General features: G+C 50.8%; 1 protein-coding gene across 2 annotated transcripts; it reads right to left on the reverse strand.

Annotated features, from left to right (window-relative positions):
- Positions 1–552: 552 nt before the first annotated feature.
- Positions 553–20,313, reverse strand: DNAJB12 (DnaJ heat shock protein family (Hsp40) member B12). Of its 2 annotated transcripts, none has more exons than XM_042788547.1 (9): positions 20,022–20,313; positions 16,221–16,395; positions 14,693–14,838; positions 11,416–11,601; positions 9,334–9,413; positions 8,070–8,179; positions 4,814–4,986; positions 4,013–4,158; positions 553–2,558 (listed from the first exon to the last, which is right to left on the reverse strand). In XM_042788547.1, the coding sequence occupies exons 1-8, from the start codon at positions 20,152–20,154 to the stop codon at positions 4,037–4,039; spliced, it is 1,125 nt and encodes a 374-aa protein (XP_042644481.1). In that variant the 5' UTR covers positions 20,155–20,313; the 3' UTR covers positions 553–2,558; positions 4,013–4,036. The 2 variants fall into 2 exon arrangements, with proteins under 2 accessions (XP_042644481.1, XP_042644472.1); XM_042788538.1 differs by having other exon boundaries at positions 4,007–4,158.
- Between the last annotated feature and the right edge of the window lie 193 nt (positions 20,314–20,506).

Here is a 20,506-nt window from a genome sequence, read left to right on the forward strand (position 1 = left end):
GGTGGTACCCCCCCACACCCCCCCCCCGCTTCAGTTTTGGGCCAAGAGCCGGTGGTTTCTGAGCTGCTGCCGTGGGGAAGCAGGTCTGAGCTGGCGTTTCTGCTCAGGACAAAGGCAGCCCGAGCCTTCCTGCCCAGCCCGGGACCCCGAAAATGCTGGGAGAATGCTGCTGGGATGGTGAGAATAAAGCATCCCCCAAAAGCGCTCGGCCAGGGGACGCCAGAGACCCGGCTAACGGCTTCAAATGCCACCCCCCCCCCCCCCCCACCCCCCCAAAAGCATGAGGCATCCCGCTGGGAGCAGGACCCAGTTTGAAGCAAACGCCTCCCGGGGCCGGGGAACGGTCACCTGGCTAACTCCGGGAGCACCGCCGCCTCTCCGTCCCGTCCTCGTCCTGCCCTCTCCCGCGCCGGGAGCGCCGGGCTGGCTGGCACAGGCACCAAATTCCATCCACCGAGCGCCTCGCGTGGACGCCACGAGGGCGGTGTGAAGGGAGGAGCTGTAAAACCAGAGGTGACGGATCTGCGGGGCGCCAACACAGCCGGAGCCGTCCACGTTATAAACATTTATTTATAGATGTACAATTGTATAATTAATTCTAAATCGAGAGATACAGCCTCTGTGAGCAGCCGTTAGGATCTACGCCTTCTCGCTCGTTATTAACCACGGGTAACTACTCAAAAAAAAAAAAAAAAAAAAGTAAAAGGTTTTGGCGGGCAGGCTCTGGGCGAGGAACGCCGCCGTTGTGCAAGACGTTCAGCACCTGCTGCAAACGTGTACCCCCTCCCCGTGATCTCTTCGTGCTGGCTAGCCCGGGCCTCTATTAAGAGCTATTTCCAAATGCTGTATTTCCATCCAATTCCTTCCAGAAGCAGAGGAATCTTTATTTTATTTTATTTAAAAAAAAAAAAAAAAAAAAAAAAGCCCCTTAAAATCAGGTCCAAGTCATGGTGGCTGCGGGATAAGGCTCGCTGTTAATGGGAGGGCTACTATTTTGCAAAATAAATAAACAGCCGAGGACAGAGCACGTGGACTCCTAATGAGAAAAGGAATAAAACCAGCTTACTTCTCACCTCTTCCAGCCCCTGCCACCCCACCCAGGAGCCACCGCGCTTTTGATTCATTCCCCTGAGTGTGTGGGGGGGGACGGTTCTCACTAGAAATGTCTTTAGACAAAAGCGAACTGCAGAGCAACAGGAAAATTAAAAAAAAATAATAAAAAAAAAAATCCAGTTTATTCCACAGAAGGTAGCTCTGCTCGTGCTGGCTTTGCTTCGAAGAGCTGGCTCCTAACCTCGGGCACCCTCCCACCACCGGTCCTGCGCGCCGGCGATCGAGGGAGGGGCGCGCTGCAGAGCTCGGGCGGGGTCTGAGGAGAGATCAAGCGCACCCTCCAATCTCCCCCGGCCAAACTTCTTTCAACAGAAGCAATAGAAAGCTCCGTTTCTTATGAATTAGCAGTATTTTACAAGTCTCTAGGAAACGCTTAGAGATAGGGTGTCAAGGCCACGGCCACGCTGCGAACGGGAGTGCTGGTGGGTGAGGAACCCCAAGTGGAGGACACACACAAAAAAAAAAACCAACAAAGGGAGACGGCTCGTGGGAAAGCCCTCTGTACAGAACGAACGCCACACGCTGATTACGAGGCAAAATTAAAGCAGACTCTGCAAAAAAAGAAGTTACGTGCACAACTAAACCCAACGACTGACGAGCAAAAACCATCCAGGACAATCCTTCCCATCACCCAGCGCAACGTCGGGGCTCAGCTGACCCGCTGCGGCTTCTGCCAACGCTGCAGAACCACACCACAAATCTGGGCAGTTTCCCCCATTTCTTTGTTACCCTCTAAGGATTTGGAATTTCTTTTCTGAAAACCTAAAAGGCAGGTACCTACATCCCTAGCCGCAGGACGCCGCTGTCCTCCAGAAAGCAAAACATCGTAACTGCAAAGTGATTCTTGTTCTAGTGTGCCAGGCAGGAAAGCGCTGCAGAGCGAGACACCCTGGGAAGAACCTTCCCGCTTCCCTGTTTAACAAACCGGGCAGAAAACAAAATAATTTAATCATCCAACCCCTGCATAGTTTAAAAGTACAACATATATACAGCTATAAATTAATTCTAAATAGATTATATTTTCTTTTTTTTTGTTTTAAAGTTTTCTTTTATCGCCAAATCGTCCAATTTCTCTCTCCGTCAGCAGTGACCAGCGTGGTCACAAAGGGTCTCCTTCTGCTTCACGACTTCTGCCGTTAGTTTGTGTTATTCTACACTCTACGCGTCTGTTCTCGGGGTTGTGGGATCCCAGGAGCAACGAGACTGTCGCACGCTGCCGGTGTCGGGAGGGAGGGAGGGAGGGAGGGAGGAGAACGATTTCCTGTCCTACTCGCTGCCCGGGATGTGGGTCGAACGGCGGAGGCAGACAGAGAGAAGAAAGAGGGCAGTTGTGCGTTGCTAATTCTCCAAATCCGTTTTTAAGAGAAGGTTTGATTCGTTTAAATAGCAAGTCTGTCACCTCAGCTCAGCGCGCTTCACCAAGAGTCTTCAGGCATTTCAAGGGTCTGGGAACAAAAGCGGCAGCGGTGTCAGTCTCCAGACAATCCCACGTCACCGTCCCTCCCCCTTTTCCCACCTCCCCCCATTACAGGCAGCAGCTTTTTCAGTTGCACTCTTTCAATCCGCAGCGGGCTCTCTGCCTAAGAGCAGCTCTCTTTTCAGGCCCCGGGTACAGAGAAGGAATTAAAGAAAAGCAGGCAATTAATGCCGGTCTACGGTGAAAGAAGAGGCGCAGTTATCAAATGAAGAGAGTGGGTGTATCAAGGCAAGAATGGTTCCAAAAACGGGATACACCCCCCCCCCAAAAAAAAAGGCCGAACGCGACCCAAAGGATTTGCTTTAAAGGCCAAAATTTCAGATGCCCTCCCCATGGCAAGGAAAATAAAAACCACACAAAAACTTCCCCGCTAAACCTCCTCACTTGTGTCTACAAATCAAGCAGCTAGATGTCCAACGCCCCCGAGAAGTCTCTGCAAGCCTAAGTGGTGCCCATACAACTAACGCTTGGTGCAAGCTCCACCTTCAGAAATAGATTTTCTATAGAAACCCTGTTTTCGAATAATTTTGTGGTAGAAGGGACCGGTCTGTTTTGCAGCCATCCCAGCAGTATCTGGTATGTGAAATCAGCCCGGATAATTAAGCAGAAAAAGGACTCCAAACTCTTTGCCAATTTTTTTTTTTTTGCGTTATTTTCGTGCCGCTCTCCCGTGTCGCAGCACACCCGGCCTCACGCACGCTAGCTGAGCTCGCTTTAACTCAAGCTCTCCGACCCCCAAGTCTTCCGGACTCCCCCTCAGCTGTTTTTACTTTTGATTCCCAGTTTCATGCACTAAGTTGCTTCTACAGCCTGCTGTGAACTCCGGCCATTCGCTTCGCTCTCCTGGAGTGTGATGGGAGGCAACGGGGCGAGGGGTGGGGTGGGGGAAGGAACACCTGTTTGGTGGGAGTCCGTTCCCCGTCACCAGATCGCTTCAGGTGCCAGGGGGTAAGAGCTTTTTCAGTCCAACAGACAATAAAGCAAACCAAACCCAGGTTCATTAGAACGTGGCGGCTGGCTGCCCCGGCCGGTAACACCCTCCCCACCAGCCGCGGTGCGCACGGCCGCCGCAGCGAGCGCGCAGCTGAACGGGACCTCAGCTGGGTGGCCAACGGGCCCGGGGGGCTTTTGCTCTGTTCCTAGAGACCCGGGCACGCGCAGTGCCCGAGAAAACAGCGAGCCTGCAGAGAGCCAAGGGTGCCGACGTGCAAACCAAACAAAAGCAATCTCCCGATTTAACGAGTGGTACGCTTGACGGAGGCGGGGCGGGGCGTGTGTGTACCCCCCCCCCCCCCCCCGTGACGTGTGTGCATCCAGAGGAGAGTCGTGAAGATCTGTGTCGCCAAGAGGGATTTAAGTATGACAAGCACTATCGTGCCCCACTCTGCTGCCGGGGGAAGTGTCACCGGCTCGTACTTAGACCTCTGCTGAGCGGGCAGGCGGTGACTATCCGTGCAGAGAGGCTTGAACATCTGACAGTCTGCTACAGCTGGGGGTGCCCATCTTCTGTGCTCGCTGGTACAGATCTGAGTCTCCGAAGTAGCGTGCCCGGTACAACAAGCCTTCCTCTGCAAAGGGAAAAGCTCGGCGTTACGAACGCGACCTGGAAGGAGACCCACCCGCCGGGCCGCGTCCCACCACGGGCTTTTGAGCACCCCCAGTCCTTCGAGGCGAGATGAAGCACAGGATGAGGCTGAGGAAATGCCCTTTAGGAGGACAGGATGGGTGTAACGTCTGCTGACAGCTCGTGCATCCCAGAGAGAGCCTCAGGAACACGGCAGGGCCCGCCTCTGCGTCTCACGGAGGACACCACAGGCAGCAGGCTTTCAGACACGGCCCCCGAATAACTAAGATATTACAGAGAGCTAGCGGTGGCCCCCTGAAAAGCAGATGGGTGCAACCTTTCCCCTTCGCTGGAAATCAGAGATATCCTACTGACAGGGCAGTGGAACCTCTGGGGCACAACTCCTGTCTGACCAGTTCTACAGCAGCATTAAAAAACCAAACCAGAACAAAACAAAACAAAACAAAAAAAAACAAAACCCCACACTGGATTTGTCACAAAGTCACCGGTAGGAAAAAAACAAGCCAACAATGCAGGAAATGTGCTCGCACCGTGCTAAAGTATAACTTTAGCATAACTCAGCTCCCAGTTAAAGACCTTTCCAAAGCCCACCCTGTGCAGCAGCCAAGACCCCCGGCTCCTGACTCCCCACTACTCACTCTGCTGCTTCTCTTTCCAGCAGTTATTTCGAAGGTTTGCAATGTAGTCGTCCTCCACGCTCCTTTCAACGTTTTTCAGGTTTGTGCCCGTGTATTCGTCTGCAAAGTTCTCAGACACGTAGTAGCTGACTTTCAAGTGCTCTGTCACTCTCCTGTGTATGTGACCCACAGACCTAGTTCAGAGAGAAGAGGCAGAACGGTGGTGTAGGACACGCTCCAAGGGCACAGCAAAATCCTCCCAGCCCTTTGTAATGCACAGCGTGCCACACGACAGCGAACCGCTGAGAACGCACGTCGCTCCTAAGCACCCACAGACTCGAAGGTTTGGAATGGAGAAGCGTTTCTGGTGGAAATGAAACGCCAGCACAGGGAGAGAAAACCTGCCAGGCCTCTAGTTAGGTGGGCAGAACTCTGAATACAGACATAACTCTGAGGCAGACTGCCCAAGGCCTAAACCCGCTTAAAATAAAGTGTTCATTAGAATTTTCAGCACTAATTAAATCTCTCTGCAATTTCCTTGCTGACGACACCGTCATCTGCTTTTGGCAGTGAGCCCCAAGGATGGTTACAAAGCTCGGAGGCCGGTGCCCGCGGGGCGAGAGCAGGCAGCAAGGCAGAAGAGTGCCTGCGCAGAGGAGCACGGCAGCACCGAGGGGAGGGCAGAGCCCGGGCCACCCCCCCCTCGCCCGGCCAGGCTGCCCCTCGGTCGAACCCGGTCCCCTCTGCCAAGAGATCCGCTAACCCCAAGAGCGTCAGCTTCCTCTCCCACGTCACGTGCTGTGACCAACGCTGGTGCTGCAAGGACAAAATCAGACCCGCTCTGCCCCGGAGCCTGCGCCAACTAGTACAGCAAGCACTTCCTAGAAGGGAACTTCTCACCCTACCCCCGTGGATTTGCATTTCAGAAAAAGCGGTGTACTTATTTTCCCCAGCACTCTGGCAAACCCGGAGTTACGCACCGGGGCATGTTTGCAGGCTCTAACACAGGACCTGTGCCCAAACGCTGCGTTCGTCAGGAACAGCTCCACCTGGAGACGTGCCCAGAGTTCCCCCTAATAAATACCAGCTGGCTGCTGCATTAAAAGTGAGCCTGATTCTTAAGCCAGGTATAAACATTAACTCACCCGGCTCGCCCTTCAGTCTCTTATCAGGGTTTACAGGAGTGATTCAAAGACTCCTGCACGTTTCATCAAGGTCCAGCACTCCGGGACGAGCGGTGGGTAACCGGATAGACCGAACACAACCAAAAAGCTCTCTTGGCATTTTCTGAGAGAAAAGCTAACGCGTCTCCAGCAGTGCCTGCTGGCAGAAATGCAGTCTGGAAGAAGCTCGGCTCACTATTTTACCTGTCGAGACAGAGCCCTAAGCTCTCCCAAAGTTCATATTCCTCTTCTGCGTAAAGATGAACTACAGAGGCTACAAAGCGTGCTCTCAAAGGAGGAGTATTTGAGCTCACAGAGCTCCAGCAGCACGCTTGAGTGTAAAGCATGAAAATGAGGGCTGGACCTGGTGCGAGAAACCTGCCACCTGAAGTGAGACGTGCCATTAAGTCGGGCAAATTCCATGAGGTCTTATTGCAAAGCAGGGTGGCACAGTCAGGCCCGCAGCCAGACAGGCCTTTCAGCAGAAAGCTGGTTTTTGGAACAGATTTACAAAGGTAGCGGAGTGACAAATGGTGCTCTACCTCTCGCAGCGATAGCTTCGCTATCAGGAAGTGGCATTAAAATCTCCCTGTGCCACTGACACCTCACCAGGTTCCAAAGCTTCTCGCCTCCTGCTCGCCGAGTTCAGCGCGGCAAGCCCCGGGTTTCCGCTGGGCGCCAGCCAAGCCCCTCCACACCAGGCAGTAAAAAGGGGCCTGGCTGCCCGCACCAGCGAGCCAGCAGCACCGCCTGCAGGCACAGCTCGCCTTTTGCTCCCGTTGATCAGCTCAGCTGAGGTGCCCCGCTCACTCCGAAGGGCTGACCGAGGGCTGGGGGTCAGCTCATTCGCCGCTCTCGTCCGAATTCAAACTGGGAAATTCAAACTGGGTTTGCTTGCCTGCTACCTGAGCAGGCAGAGACAGGGGCAGCACGGGGATCGGGGATTCGAGCGGCAGAGAAACACCCGGGGCTGGGGGGTGGCTTTCCTCTGACAGCTGACGAGGCTGGAAACAGATCCCTGCCGACTTACAAGCTGCCCTCCGCTGAACGTCTTGGCGCCCCACAAACCACCTCTTTACCAGTATAAAACACACTGGGGCACATATGTAACGCTTGACTTTACAGTCCTGATATCAACTGCAGAAATCACATCCCTACTCTTTAGCGTCTCCGAATAACGCTTAACTGTGCCCTCTTCAAAACCAAGCACTAACATCGTAGTCTTCACCTTGGACCCAACAGCTAGGCTGGGTTTTATAGTATTTAACATCATCAGTCGCAAACGCTGTCATCTGTGAAACTAAACAGTGCACGCTGCCTGTAACCAAGTCTACCCTCTTTAAATACACCTAAGGAACATCCACAGAAAATACACTAAGCTTTTGTCAAGAATGATGCAAGCAGCCAGAAATCAAGCCCGTTTTCTCACTCTTTGTTGGCACTGCAAAGTGCGTAAAGAACAGACTCATTTCATTTGCCAGCCAAGGCAGCAGCCCAGGGCATTTCCACAGGATCTAGAACGAAACAGCTTTGATTTTGCGTAGTAAACGTCTGGCCATAGCTACCTCATGGCAAGACTGGAGTTCAAAAGTAGGGGATTTCTCTGGGAGTGTCTTTCATTCCTTTCTCTCTTCCTCTACTGCTTTGTAGCAGGCATAAACTGAGGCTTTCACAAAGAGCAGATCTGGCTCTTGTTTTTCACACCCCAGTTTAACTCTACATCTCAATTCATTCTGCACATGGGATCTTAGTGCTGGGCCACAGCCTCTCAAAGTCATTTTGCCTGTCCCTTTCTAGGACAGACACCCTCAGCTATGGGTATGGGCTGCAGAAAGTCCCTGTCAAAGAACATCCTCCTTTAGGCAAGCGAGCACCCTCCAACCTTTCCCACACCTTCCATCCTGAGACCTGTTTGAGAAGCAGGAGGCCTTCGCTGATCTGCAAGACATCTGGCAGCAAAAGCAATGGTGTAATAATGAATTAAAAAAAAAATAAACCAACCCAAAAAGACAGGAAAACCAGAGAGCCTAGATTCCTACCCATCATGCCACCCTGCCCTGCAGAACCCAACCCCTCTCCCCAGATGGATAAATTTTAGAGTAACGGGTACTAACGGCCTCTGGCTCAAACTGTAGGGTGGGCTGGAGACCATCATCTGGCTGAGGGCAGACACGATGATCAGGATGAGGATAGGCATCAGCTGGACAAACAACCCAAGGCCACCCTGAAGGAACAGAAACACACAGTGGAGTGGCACCCATATATTTGTATGCGAGGATCCCACAGCACCCCTCTCCCTCCCAGCCCTAACACAACCTCAGTTCTCCTGCTTTTTGCAGGCATCTGGCTCAGGAGGCACCCCTGAGTAACTGGGGGGAATCCCAGCCCCCAGTTCCCCTCCAGAAAAGGCAGTGTGACTCCAAAGGTCCAAACCCGCTGCCCCTTCTCCAGATGTGACAAAGGGCAGAGGGGACTGACAGGGGGGAACCCTGGGGGTAAATTTCAAAAGCCTTGTGCCCTTATTCTGTTTTTTCTAGAGCATATGTGGTTTCTGTCCTGCTTGTGCTAGTGAGCAGAACTGGTTTTACGGAAAGCCTTCTCCCCTCTTCGGCGTCAGATGAAAGTAATTCCCCCTCTACTTCACCCCCTAAGCTCCCTCCAGCTCCAGCAGGATACACTTTCCCCTTTAAGCTTGAGAAAAAATATTCAGGAAGTTCTTGTTTGTTTGTTTAAAAAAAAATATAATTGGCTATCCCCAGAAAATAGTAATCTTCAATACATAACCCTGGTCTCTTAAACAGTAACTCCCTCATTCTCACTTCCCTAGACCAGAGGGCTTGGAGTGCTGGAAATACACTTAGATTTTCTGTGATGGGAAAGCAAAAAAATGGCTCGTGCTATAAAGTCCCTTCCTTGGTTACTTAAGCATCACAGATTAAAACCACCCCATCTTCAATACTGGAATAAAAGGGAGAATGAGTTCATGTTGGGAGGAGCCACAGGTATCCGTATTATCTGAAAAGCGGATTTACCTTTTAAAATTACAGAATTAAATCATAAAAGAAACGTTTATTCTGTGGTAAAGACAAGTACACTTTACTGGTGCAGTCTTATTTCAAGGCGGCACTGTTTCAAGACAGACCAGCATTTTCCCCACTGGATGACAGCTATGAGAGTCCCGGGAGAACAACCACCAGTAAATTAAACAGCGACTTGGTGTAAATTCTGAGGGCAGCTCACTTCCCACGACTCCAGCTTTCTGTTCAGGGAGGTGGAAACAAGCAGGACTGTTTCACAAGACCGCCACACCAACTAGCTTGCAATTCACGTACCAGAAAAACCTTTAGACTCCCAGCCCCCTGCCTGTTCTCCACTTACGTCACCCTGATGTTCTCGTCTGTCCTGCCTCTGATGGTAGGTATATCGCATCCTGCCATTGCTGTATACGTGAACGTTACCTACAGGCAAAAAAAAACCTGTTACACAAAAGTCAGAGCAGGTCAGATGGTGCTGGCTGGCCAGGAGGAAACAGAGAAGGTGGCCATGCTCCACGTCAGCCTCACCGATAAAAACACCACAGAAAAATGTAGACCGTGTGATAACAAATAACAGGAAATTCAGGAATTTTAAACCCAGAATGGGCTTGATCTGTTCCTTTGGTTTGGGCCACACTCAGCAAAGATACGAGGACGTAGAGATTGTAAGGGAAACCACCCTGTGCTCACATGTCGTTCTGGCCTGCCGTTCCCACCGCTCTCACGCAGCCAGCAGCACAGCAGCCAGTTCAGAGCTGGGGGGAGGACAGCACATCTGCTTGGCGGGGCTGCTCCAAGGCCGGAGCTGGGATGTCCCAGTGAAACGGTGATTTGGCAGACTTGGGCTATGCCCGAGACCCCTGCACGTGTCCCAGTGCACAGGGTGCACGTCCATGGTTTTGGCCAGCGGACCACAGGGCCGAAGCCCCGGGCTCCAGCCACTCCATCACGCTGTCCTGACAGAGCTGGCTGTAGCTTTAGGGCGCAGTGGGTAGGGGACACCACAGGAGACTGATTGAAGAATTCATACAAAAAAATTCTATTCGTTACCTGAAGCCAACGTTTACAAAACGAGCTATATAAGTTGCAGCTGAAAAAGGAGTATTCCTAAGGTGTACTGAGCAGATATGCCCGAAGGAGAACTGGTGGCGGGCACTGAGATCCGTCTACAGCATTTTGTAGGATCATATGAAAATTCAGTTTGGAAGTGACCCCAGGAGGTCCAACCTCCTGCTGAAAGCAGGGTCAGCTATGTAGAGAGAATACCTTATACAGGCCTCCTCGCTTCTAATTGAATTTCCTTTAGCTTAAAACCAATTACAAAAATAAATCATTTTGGTAGTTTTTCCACCCTAAAAACAGAGCTCTTCCATGCGTTCTTTTAAATGTCAAAACTACAGCTGAAAAGGGAGACTGGCTGAGAAGGCAGTCCTGAATTCTCTTGGGACAGTGGGGAAAGGAAAAAAAGAGTGAGCTAAAATAGCAACCTGCTGTTTTTACTGGAGCAGCTTTACCTCTCTGACAGGCAGAACATGAATGCTGCAAAGGGCTTCAAGATGCCTTTGCAAGTACTTGACGTTACTGTGTTAATTCTTACATATCAGACAGGAAAGAGCTACCAGAGTAAATCTTCTCCATTGAAACAAAAATATTTATTTTTCCAAGTTGGTCCACAGAGGTCAAATAACCACTGCCTCCACTGTCAGCCAAATACGACTAGAGCAAATACGAGGGAGACTTCTAAAATACTCTTATCCTGGTATTAAATCTGTGTCTTTTTGATTGGAACTGATCAAGTGAAGGAACAGTCACTCTGTTCTTCCCTGCTACCCAAACCATGATCAGCGCTGTGGACAGAAGATTAAATCTGTATCCTGTCAATTCAAGAGGTGTAAATTATCCTCTGGAAAGAACACCTTCTTCTTTTTTATGGGACACAATGGAAAGAAGGAAGTGGACACTGGTCTCAGAGAAACCGCTTCAGCTGTGTGGCAGAGCAGATACAGATCAAGAACAAGGCCCAGGCATTACCACAGTTTGTTCTGATGAGAAGATTTAACTTTTAAAACCACCAGGCAGAAAAGTCGTCTTCAAAATAGGATTCTTTTTACAGCTAGCCTTAAAACGAGTCATTTCTTCTTCTAACGTTCAAGCCAACCCAATAACGGCCAACATTGTCAGCACACAAACAAATACCTGAAGTTGGGAAGAAGTGCAGCTCTGATGGCATTACCTGCTGGATGCCGAGCTCTCCAAGTGCCCATCTGAACAACTTAGAAAACTCTAGGTGTTTAGGTCATGTGTGAAGGACAACTCTCTCTCATCAAACTCAGCAATCCTTTCACGGCCAAATAAATCGCTACTGCACTGATGCCCTGTCAAAAGTATCGGGTCCCATTCAAGAAATTAAGTTTAACGTGCTTACTAGAAGGAAAGCCACCACCAAAAAACATGTTGAAGAGGTCCTCAGGGGAGATGTCTGCCTCGAACCCACGGTGGAAGTCCGAGTGACTGTGTCCGTGCCGAGCAGGGTTGAGTTTCTCATCTCCAAATTGGTCATATTGCTTCCTCTTCTCTGGGTTGCTCAATACTGCATACGCATTACCAATGGCTGAAATATGGACAATACGGAAGCGATTAGCTCCTTTCTTCTACGGATAATACATTTAAGCCCTGCAAACTGCCAGGACTTGCCTTTCTCATTACACAAAAGAGGTTCTCGACTACCCGTGTCTTTTCAACAGGCTACTTCAGCGGCGCAGCACTGGTACCTGGCACGTCTCTCTGGCAAACACAGACAGAAGGAAACCACACCAAGAGGCTCAATGGAAAAGGCCTTAATTAATTCAAATGAAGAAGCTGTGATATGACTGGTATGAATTCAGTGTATGTCCCTAGAGAAACCCTCTCAGATGTATGAAACTATGAATTGAGAAGGAAATGCTGGTCGTAGAGCAGCTACGTGTTTCGCTTAATTAAACTTGTTATTCCTTTGAATAACTAATGCTCAAATCCTTCAGCCGTAAGCAGCTGTATAGGAAAATACGATTTGACAAATTTTAGGCTATGATATTGAATTACTGAGGTAATTCAATATCATAGCCTAAAATCAGAACTGCTGAGAATTTAAATACAGGCTAGATCACTGAAAGAGACCTCAAAGCCTCCCGTAACAGCTAGTAAGGAAACTTTGGCTGGAAGTCGTGTCTGTCAGCTATGAATTTCAAAATTTCCAGATGCCAGAAGTAAGGTGCATAATTACAAGGACTGTTAACCAGTGCCTGTGACGGTGGAAATGTACTGGAACTACACCCTTGCCAGTTCCTCACATCCCTCTCTTTCCAAGCTCAGCACGTTTGAGCCTTTCTAGCAGAACGTCTGCCTGCCACCCTCCTAATTCTGTACTTCTCTCTCAACAAGTTCCAGCTTACCACTTCCCCTTTGTGCCAACGGACCCAAGAGCCTCCCTGCGTGACTGCAGAGCCTACCCTCTCTCCTCCCTGTGTTGCAAGGAGGCAAAAATATTCATGGCAGTAGACTGGTGTATAGAAGGCAGGGGCAGAAGTGATAAACAAGGGAGATAAACGCCCTTTGGAGGAGATTAACTCCGAGATTTAACATTTTCCCCGCAGTCGGATCGAGGCACACCGTTTCTTCTTGGACTGGAGATTCGGAGTGTGGAGCATGTCATGTCAGTACACTTGTTTCCTTCTTGGTTATAGTAAGTGCACGCAGAGCAAACATTTCTACAACCAAGCAAGGAAGCTGGACGACAGGGACTGACTCTCAGGATATTAGCTTGCTCTTTCAAACTGTGCAGTTAGGCAACGAAAATAGAGTGCTTCAGGGTTCTGTTCATTGTCTGACTTTCTGCTGACAAAGCCCAAGAAACACCTCATCCCAAATCAGGGTTTTAGCTCAAAGTAGCCAGGTTCAACCCTTTTTTTCCAATGTCAGCCAAAGGTAGTGATGCAAATCTGCCACAAGACAAACTGCAGCCAACTGCAACTATGGACCGAGACAAGGTCTCAGGACAAGACCTAATGCTTTATCAGCTGTCACTGGGAAGATGAAAGCCCAGACTCCAGCTCATATATCCATGTAAGAAAAAATTAACTAAAATCCTCATAAGCAGTGCACGTTTCACCCTCTGGATCCAAACAGCTGGACTTCAGCGAGCCCTGCAAACTAGGAGCTGAGCTCGGGGGCTGAGGGATGGGGGAGCCAAGGAGGCAAGGCTAGGAGGAGAGATAACCCGAGAGCAGATAGCTCTGCAGTGGAGGATAAAGGGCACCTTGCTTAACGCACGACTTCTGGCACGTAACTCCTGTCAAAGCCCTCAGCAAATATCATTATTTAGGATTACAAGTGAAGAAACCTGCCTTTCGCCACTTAGCAAGGATTGAACAGCGGCTTGCTGCAGATGTGGCGTAGATAGACGTCTGCAGACGCTCACTCTTTAATCTGGCCCCCCTACTAAGATAGGCCCTCCCAAGTAGCTGGGGGTCAGCTCATTATTTGCTAACAGCAACACACTTATCTCTTATAGATATAAGTCTTAAGAGACTTGAACAAACCTTACATAAGACTTTTACTGCTGAATTCATGTCTACTAGAAGCTTACCTGAATACTGCATCAATATACACGCACCAGGCTAGCCCTGCTCTCTGCTCCAGCAGGAGCCTCAGGCATTTCTCTCCCAAGATGGCCAGAGTCAGACCACACTATTTAAATGGCTCAGCACTACAAAAGCAGTGCTGTACAATCGGCATCGAGACGTTCTGCATTTAGCTCAACGACGATAAATCAAACTTAGGCAGCTTGCAAGGAAAAATGGGGTTACATGTTCCAAGCAGTAGCACTTCTCTTGGAAAATTACTCCAGTTATAAGGTATCTTCTACCCCTTTGTAGAGAGGCCCTGAGCATTGTGCTCTTTGAAGCAGAACTGAATTTCCTGGTGACCTTTTTTGAGGCCTGGCTGGGTTCAGTTGTACTGCTGGCTCAGTTCTGCCCTAGAAATTTTCACCCGGGGTTTCTACCCACCAATTCCACCCGCAGCTTTTCGCAATGGTCAGGTGCTGAGTGCTTGCTTACAAACCTGAGGGCCTACTGGCTGCCTGAAAATGCTCAATGGGTAGAAGAGTCTAAATACCAGTTCTGAAGAAGATGAGTTTCCTGCCATTTGGCGTGCCCAGCAATGTTCCTCTCGAGGGATTCGTGAACCCAATGGCTGCCCCTGGTGCTACACAACTTACTGGGTCTCTAATGGATTTGTCAGTAGACGGAGGTGCACCCCAGCACCTGCCTCATGCTGGATGGCTGCAGGACTTGGAGCTCCTCCCTGCTAGGTGAATGCTCCTGCATTTCTCCAGAAAAGAGGATGGTTAACATCCCGAGGGAATTTCCTCCTGAGCAGCGTGGCAGGAGGCTGGAGCAACACGCAGGAAGGGCTGCTAGGAGAAAGGGAAGGAAAGCTTCTCCTTGTCTGACTAGCAGAGGTGAATCCTACCTGTGCCAAGCTCTGTTTATTATTTTAAGCTTATACTTTGCTCATAATACAACCAGCTCAGAAGAGAGACAACTTTACAAAGAGGAGCTTTAGTTCACTCTACCTGACTCGTGAGATTGTTTTTAAGAGTCCTTGCTAGCCCCACCGCTTGATAGTTGAGGGCAAATCACAAAGTTGGAAATGTTCTTTACCTTTAAATGCCTCTGTAGCCCCTGGTGCGTGGTTCTTATCTGGGTGAAACTTCAGTGCAAGTTTCCGGTAAGCCTTTTTCAGGTCCTCATCAGAAGCTTCTCTGTTTACTCCCAGAATTTCATAGTAATCTTTGCATTGCTTTACCCTGCCAGTAGAGAGGGGAGAAACCACGGGCAGTTAGTTTCAGCTGTGAAAACCACTTTGCATTGCTTATGTCAGCTCTGCAACATCTCACGCATCACAGTTTCGATCCCTGTTGTTCAGTGAACTCTGGTTTACTCAGCTCTAACTCCTCAGCGGGTGACCCAATTTTTGTCACAGACCCGTTCCCGCTGTGCCTGCGTTACTAGCACACAAACACTCTCACCGAACAAGTCAAGCCAGTAGAGGTAGAAGGGCCTCTCCTCAGGCAATGATATCACCCGCAAAGGAATGTGAGTGGCAAACAAGCTTCAAATTCATCACGCTCACGTTTTGGAAGCTCTTTGGGAGGGACTACAAACGGCAGGCCAGGATCTGAAAGATAGCCGAGCTACTGGCTCTTCCCCCCTGCCTCTCCACAGATTCAATTAATTTGCAGACCTAAAAATAACATCAGCTGAATTCTAGAGGAAGAAAGAGGGAGCTGCCCAGGCCTGTGTGCGCAGCCCAGTTCGTTCTGGGTACACTCACAGCCCAGCGATGGTTTCTCCTTCTCACATGACTTCGAGGAGACAGAATACAGCAGGCTGGGTTTGTGGAGAAAGGGATGACATAGTCCAGTAGCCAGAGCTGTTCTTGCACAATTCACACCATGCCCATAACCTTAAACAAAGTTTACCAAGTGACTGTGCCTGCAGTTCAGTCCTTCATCTTCCAGTATTTGTACACGGTAGAAAGGAATAAAGAACAACTTGAAAACAGGGTTTGGAAAGCGGTTGACTGGATAAACATGTCCTGGGACTTTCCAGCAGGAGCTTTAGAAGTGTATCATGTTAATGGAGTGAAGTGCCCTGCGATGGGTTTCTACTTTGTCGGGCTCTGAGAGAGACCGTGAGCAGAATATCATCAGGAGAGAGGAAGAAGGCTATGCCCTGCCACTTGCTACCAGACCAAAGCTCGAAGCAGTGGGGCTGCCTGCGCAAGCCACGAGCCATGACTTCCACCTACGGGATCCGAGGAGCACATGGGATTTTTCACAGCGTTACTGAATAACACTAAAGCAAACACGAATGTGAAGTCCCTGAGATGAATGCATCCAAAATGCCTCTTTGGACCTCAGCCAGGGGGAGGCCTACGTGCCTACAGTTCTAGCCCTCGTGCATGCCTTTGGGAGAAAATTTTATCCCTCGTAGGCCCAACCCAGCTGCCTCCCAGGGCTGCTGTAGCTATAAATCCTCATAGGTATGCTTTTAACACCCAGCCAGTCAAAACCCACTCAGTATGCTTCAAAGCTGAAATCTTTACAATTCTGTGAAAAACAGACCGGTATCACGTAATAAACTCAAACCAACTGCGGGCTGAAGCCACGGGGAGCTGCGCACACACCTCTTCACCGCATCCACCTGGTCCTGAGTGTAGCCCTTGGGGGCCTCCCCACCAGCCTCTCCGTTGGCCGACGGGAATTCTCCCCTCATTTTCTTGAACTGAGGGTTTGCGGACTCCCTGGATTGGGACTGACCATTGGCTGATTGCTCATTCTTGTTGAGTGATTCAAGAAGAACTGAAACGAGAAAAAGATGAAAAGAAAGAAGTTAAGAGAGTGCCAAGCTCAATCTGCCCTTCCAGCTGTCCCATAAAGAGGCCCCTCATCATCTCTGCCACCGCTTGGACACCCCACCCACCCTTTGCCAGAAAGACCCCCACCTTTTCACCCAAGGAACTCCTGCTGCCTCTTGCCCAGATGTGCGGGGCTACTGCTGAAGATATTGCCTGCTTCTCCCAACACAACAACATCCACCTGAACCCCAGGCCGACCCAGCCAGACAGCCCAAGAGCCACAGTGGATCACCAAAGTGGCGCATCCTTGTCCTTTATTCTTTTTTTTTTTTTTTTTTTCCCCACCTTTCTCCTTAACAGCAAAGCATTTCCACATTTGTTCCTCAGCATATTATAAAGCGTGTTATTCTTCTTCACATTCTGCCTTTGAGAGTCTACCGTGCTGGGTAAATTATGTGACAATGCCTTATCTTTAGAGAGCTTAGAAATTAATACTGTGGGATGTCAGTCACACGGGGACACTCCCCTCTCGGGGACAGAGCTGCAGCACTGACTGCTGGCAGCACGATAGGACCCGTAACACGAGCCAGAAGGGTGCTTTGCTCTCTGGTGCTGTCCTGCCTACATATTCGATGTGTGTAGAAGCAGCTGCGAAAACCATCTTCTCTTTCAATTACCGAATATGAATTGCATAAATTCAGTTTCCCTTTTCTTAAGCGGAGTGCGCGTGCATATTGGATAAACTGCTGCAGGCTGCGGCCTCCTCCTTGCAACGCTCAGACGTTCTCCTCCATCCTTTTGGCCAGGAGGGGACAAACATTCAGGCCTGGCCTAACTGCCCAGGTGACAACACTGTGAAACCACCCGAGACTCCCCCAAGCACCAAAGTATCTTTCCACCATGCGTTTCGCTAGCAGCTGGATAGCGCCATCTTTTCAAACTGGTTTTGCCTTTTTTAAACGAAATATCGGACAGATCTCTTCACGCCTGTAGTTTCTGAAGTTTATATACTGCATCCCCATTAAAAAGAATAGGCAGAATAGGCACACATAATAGGATTAAAACCAGACAACGTTATTTACAAAGGCATCAGTAACTTGACGAGCTTGCAGTCCTTTATCCACAGCCTAGAACCGAGAAGGACGTTTCTTCTCCTCCTGCAGATTGCACATTACAGACCTTGCACTATGGGGGTATCATGTTCTTTATGTAAGTGCAAACAACGCTTGCAGGCGAAGAGATGAGCCAAGATATCCTATCTGCCCCGCAGAGCTTGTAGGGGCAAGAAAAAACCGCTCGGTAATCCAACAGCCAATACAGGTAATTGTTACAGGACGAAGGATAAAAATGACAGCAGGCTAACGAGCAGGAACTCACTGGACGAGCTTTTGAGCTTGGGGGCTTCATGGATTTCGGCTTTCAGAAAAAGAAATCCTTCCCTCGCTCATATTTGCACCACTGGAGTGTTCACAAAATTATAATCTTTGCTTTTGTTCCTTCCAAACCTGGAGCAAACCAACAGGGCACTTTTAAACTTCGTGTCGCGATGCTGCCCCTCCACCCACCCCACTCTTGCTGTTTTGGGCTCAGTTCCCTACAGCTTGTCAAGAGATTTTTGGTGGTGTGGTTCCCCAAACCAACCACGGAAGTCCACGTATGGCCACAGCTCAGTCCTGCTCTGCTTTACAGCCCCAGTCCTATTGCTTCTGCATCCCAAAGCCACGCGCTGGTCCTCTGTGCAGTCACAGCACAGCGCAAATTCATAAACTACTGAAGCAGAGATGGCTGAGTTAGTTTTCAGCTCTGCTGACTCAGCTCCCCACCAAGCATGTGCTTTGGATCACTTTTCCTCGCTTATTAGCCAACACTTGTTCAACTTCCTTTTAATTTTTCCAAAACTCCCGCTTAAAAGTGACCAGTGGGACTTTGTCTATACTGGCGTGTCCGGCTGTGTTTACACAGGAGAAGATTTTTGCTGAAATCCCCTTGCAAAACCCTTTGCTGATCCTCTGACGACACCTGTAGGACCCAGCCAGGGTCAGAGTTCAAAGCGCTGACTGACTGTTGCCAAACCCAGTGTAACTCAGGAGAAAGAGATTTCTCAGGGGCACAAAAACTACGTAAAGACTCACGGATCATCGTGTAACTGCGGGAACTTTGGCAACATTTCCCAACTACAGAGCCAGAGTGCACAGGCGAGCAACCGGCAGGACATCAAGTGAGGGGTCCCTAGACAGTGGCTCAGACACGAGACTTGCACCCACAGCTTGGTTGGGTCTGACCACAAATTAGCACACTGTATTTAACATTAACCTGCCCTGCTGCCCTCCTTTCCTCTGCTTTCCTCCCCTATGCTCCAGTTCTCCAACCACACATAGCCCACCTTTTATTCTGCCTGTCCCAGGCCACAAGATTAGGGGCAAAACATGAATGTGACTGCTTTACATGGCAAACTGATGCTTGCTGTCATCCAGACCTGCTTTTCTGGTGCATGCCTCAGCGGAGCTCCTCAGGAAGAGCAATCCTTGTCAGGGTGAGCCTTTCTGTCTGCTATGCCATGCCTTTTTCCTCCAAAAGTCACTTCTACCCAGTAATTTCACAAAAGTATAAACTCTGAATGGGAAGGAAAACCACACTGTACATATGACAAGCCGATACGCAACATTTGAGGGAACGGGAATGACCCTCATGCAACCAAAGAGAGGATTACAGGGAGCTTTGGGCTCCCTGCAGGACAGACAAGCTGCAAAACTCCCCCAAAGGATCAAAACTCAGATAAGCTCCAAGTAAAGAAAGGAAAAAAACTAAATACCTACAGCCCTCCGCACAAATTTCTGCAACGTAAGTGCAGATGGAGAAAGAATTGTGTTTGGCTGCTTGGACAAACCACTTCCCAGTTGCTTTTGTGACACGTCGCTTACGTCCGCCACCAAGCTTCCAGGAAGTGAGATGATTCCTCAACACCCCGTGAAACCGGCCGAAGGTCTTCGAGCAGGGAGGCCGCTTTTCACGTGCACTGACGCGACCCGCGGCAGCTGTGCCGTGGCAATCCGCGGGGGCCCGCGAGGCGAGAAGCAACACTTGACCATCCTAGAAAAAGGCTCCCACGGGGCCTGCGTGGTCGCACCTCTGTGGGACGGACGGACAGACGGACGGACGGAGCTGAGGGCCGGTGGCAAGTTGCGGGAGAGGGGGGAGGCTTTCTGCAGCCCCACCGAGAACGTCCCTCCCTCCCGCCTCGCCGAGGCCCTTCCCCGCCATCCTCGCGGTGAACGCTCCCGCCCGCCGGCCAGGGCAGCGAGAACTGAGGGAACTACGAAAACCACCGCGCTCCTCTGCGGGGCAGCGACCCCCGCTCCTCACAGAAACGCCCCCTCCTCACAGAAACCCCCCGCCCAGTTCACGACGAAAGCCGGGAGTGGCCGAGGGGCGGGGACGGACAGACAGACAGGCCACGGGGACGAGGGACGCGGCGCCCCGCTCCCCTCAGGGCCGGGCGCGCAGTGCGCAGGCGCGGTGCGGGTGAGAGGTCAGGCGCGGCCGCCTAGGCCCTGCTTCCCACCCCCCCCCACCCCCCCCCCCCGACAGACAGACCGACAGACAGACACACACACACCACCCGGCGCTCACCGCGGACCCGCGGCGACGGGTACAAGCGCTGCGCCTTCTCCAGGAAGCGGCGCGCCTTGTCGGGCTGGTTGGCCTTGGCGGCGGCCAGCGCGATGCCGATGCACCGCTCCGCCTCGTCCCTGTTCGACTCCATGGCGGCGGCCTGCGGGCGGGCGGGAACGGTGGGGGGGGGGGGGGGAGGCGCGGCTTGATGGCGTCACACGGGCGCCCTGACGGCGTCACGGGAAACAACGAGCGTCGTTTTCATGCGGAAGGGAGGGTTTGGGGACTGGTGACCCGCCCTCACGGGTACCCCGGGGCGGGGAGGGGAAAGCGAGGGCCAGGACCCACAGCACACGCTCTGAGGGGGAAAAAAAAAAAAAACAACACTTTTTTTTTTTTTTTTTTTTTTTTCCCCCTCTCTCTCTATTTTCCCCCCCACCAAAACGCCCCATCGCCGCCGACTCGCCAACCCCCCCCGCCCCGGGCTTGTGTGAAGACCTGAA

Source organism: Tyto alba, unplaced genomic scaffold (assembly GCF_018691265.1).
Source record: "Tyto alba isolate M040663 unplaced genomic scaffold, T.alba_DEE_v4.0 Super-Scaffold_1, whole genome shotgun sequence".
Classification (NCBI taxonomy): Eukaryota; Metazoa; Chordata; class Aves; order Strigiformes; family Tytonidae; genus Tyto; species Tyto alba.

Excerpts from the sequence above, each read along its gene's own strand:
- DNAJB12 (XM_042788547.1), bottom strand. The coding sequence starts at position 20,154 with ATGGAGTCGAACAGGGACGAGGCGGAGCGGTGCATCGGCATCGCGCTG. Across the intron at positions 4,987-8,069 it reads TACAGTTTGAGCCAGAGGCC|GTCTGTGGGTCACATACACA; the intron begins GTTAGTACCCGT and ends TCTCTGAACTAG. Across the intron at positions 4,159-4,813 it reads CTGGAAAGAGAAGCAGCAGA|AGGAAGGCTTGTTGTACCGG; the intron begins GTGAGTAGTGGG and ends TTCCCTTTGCAG.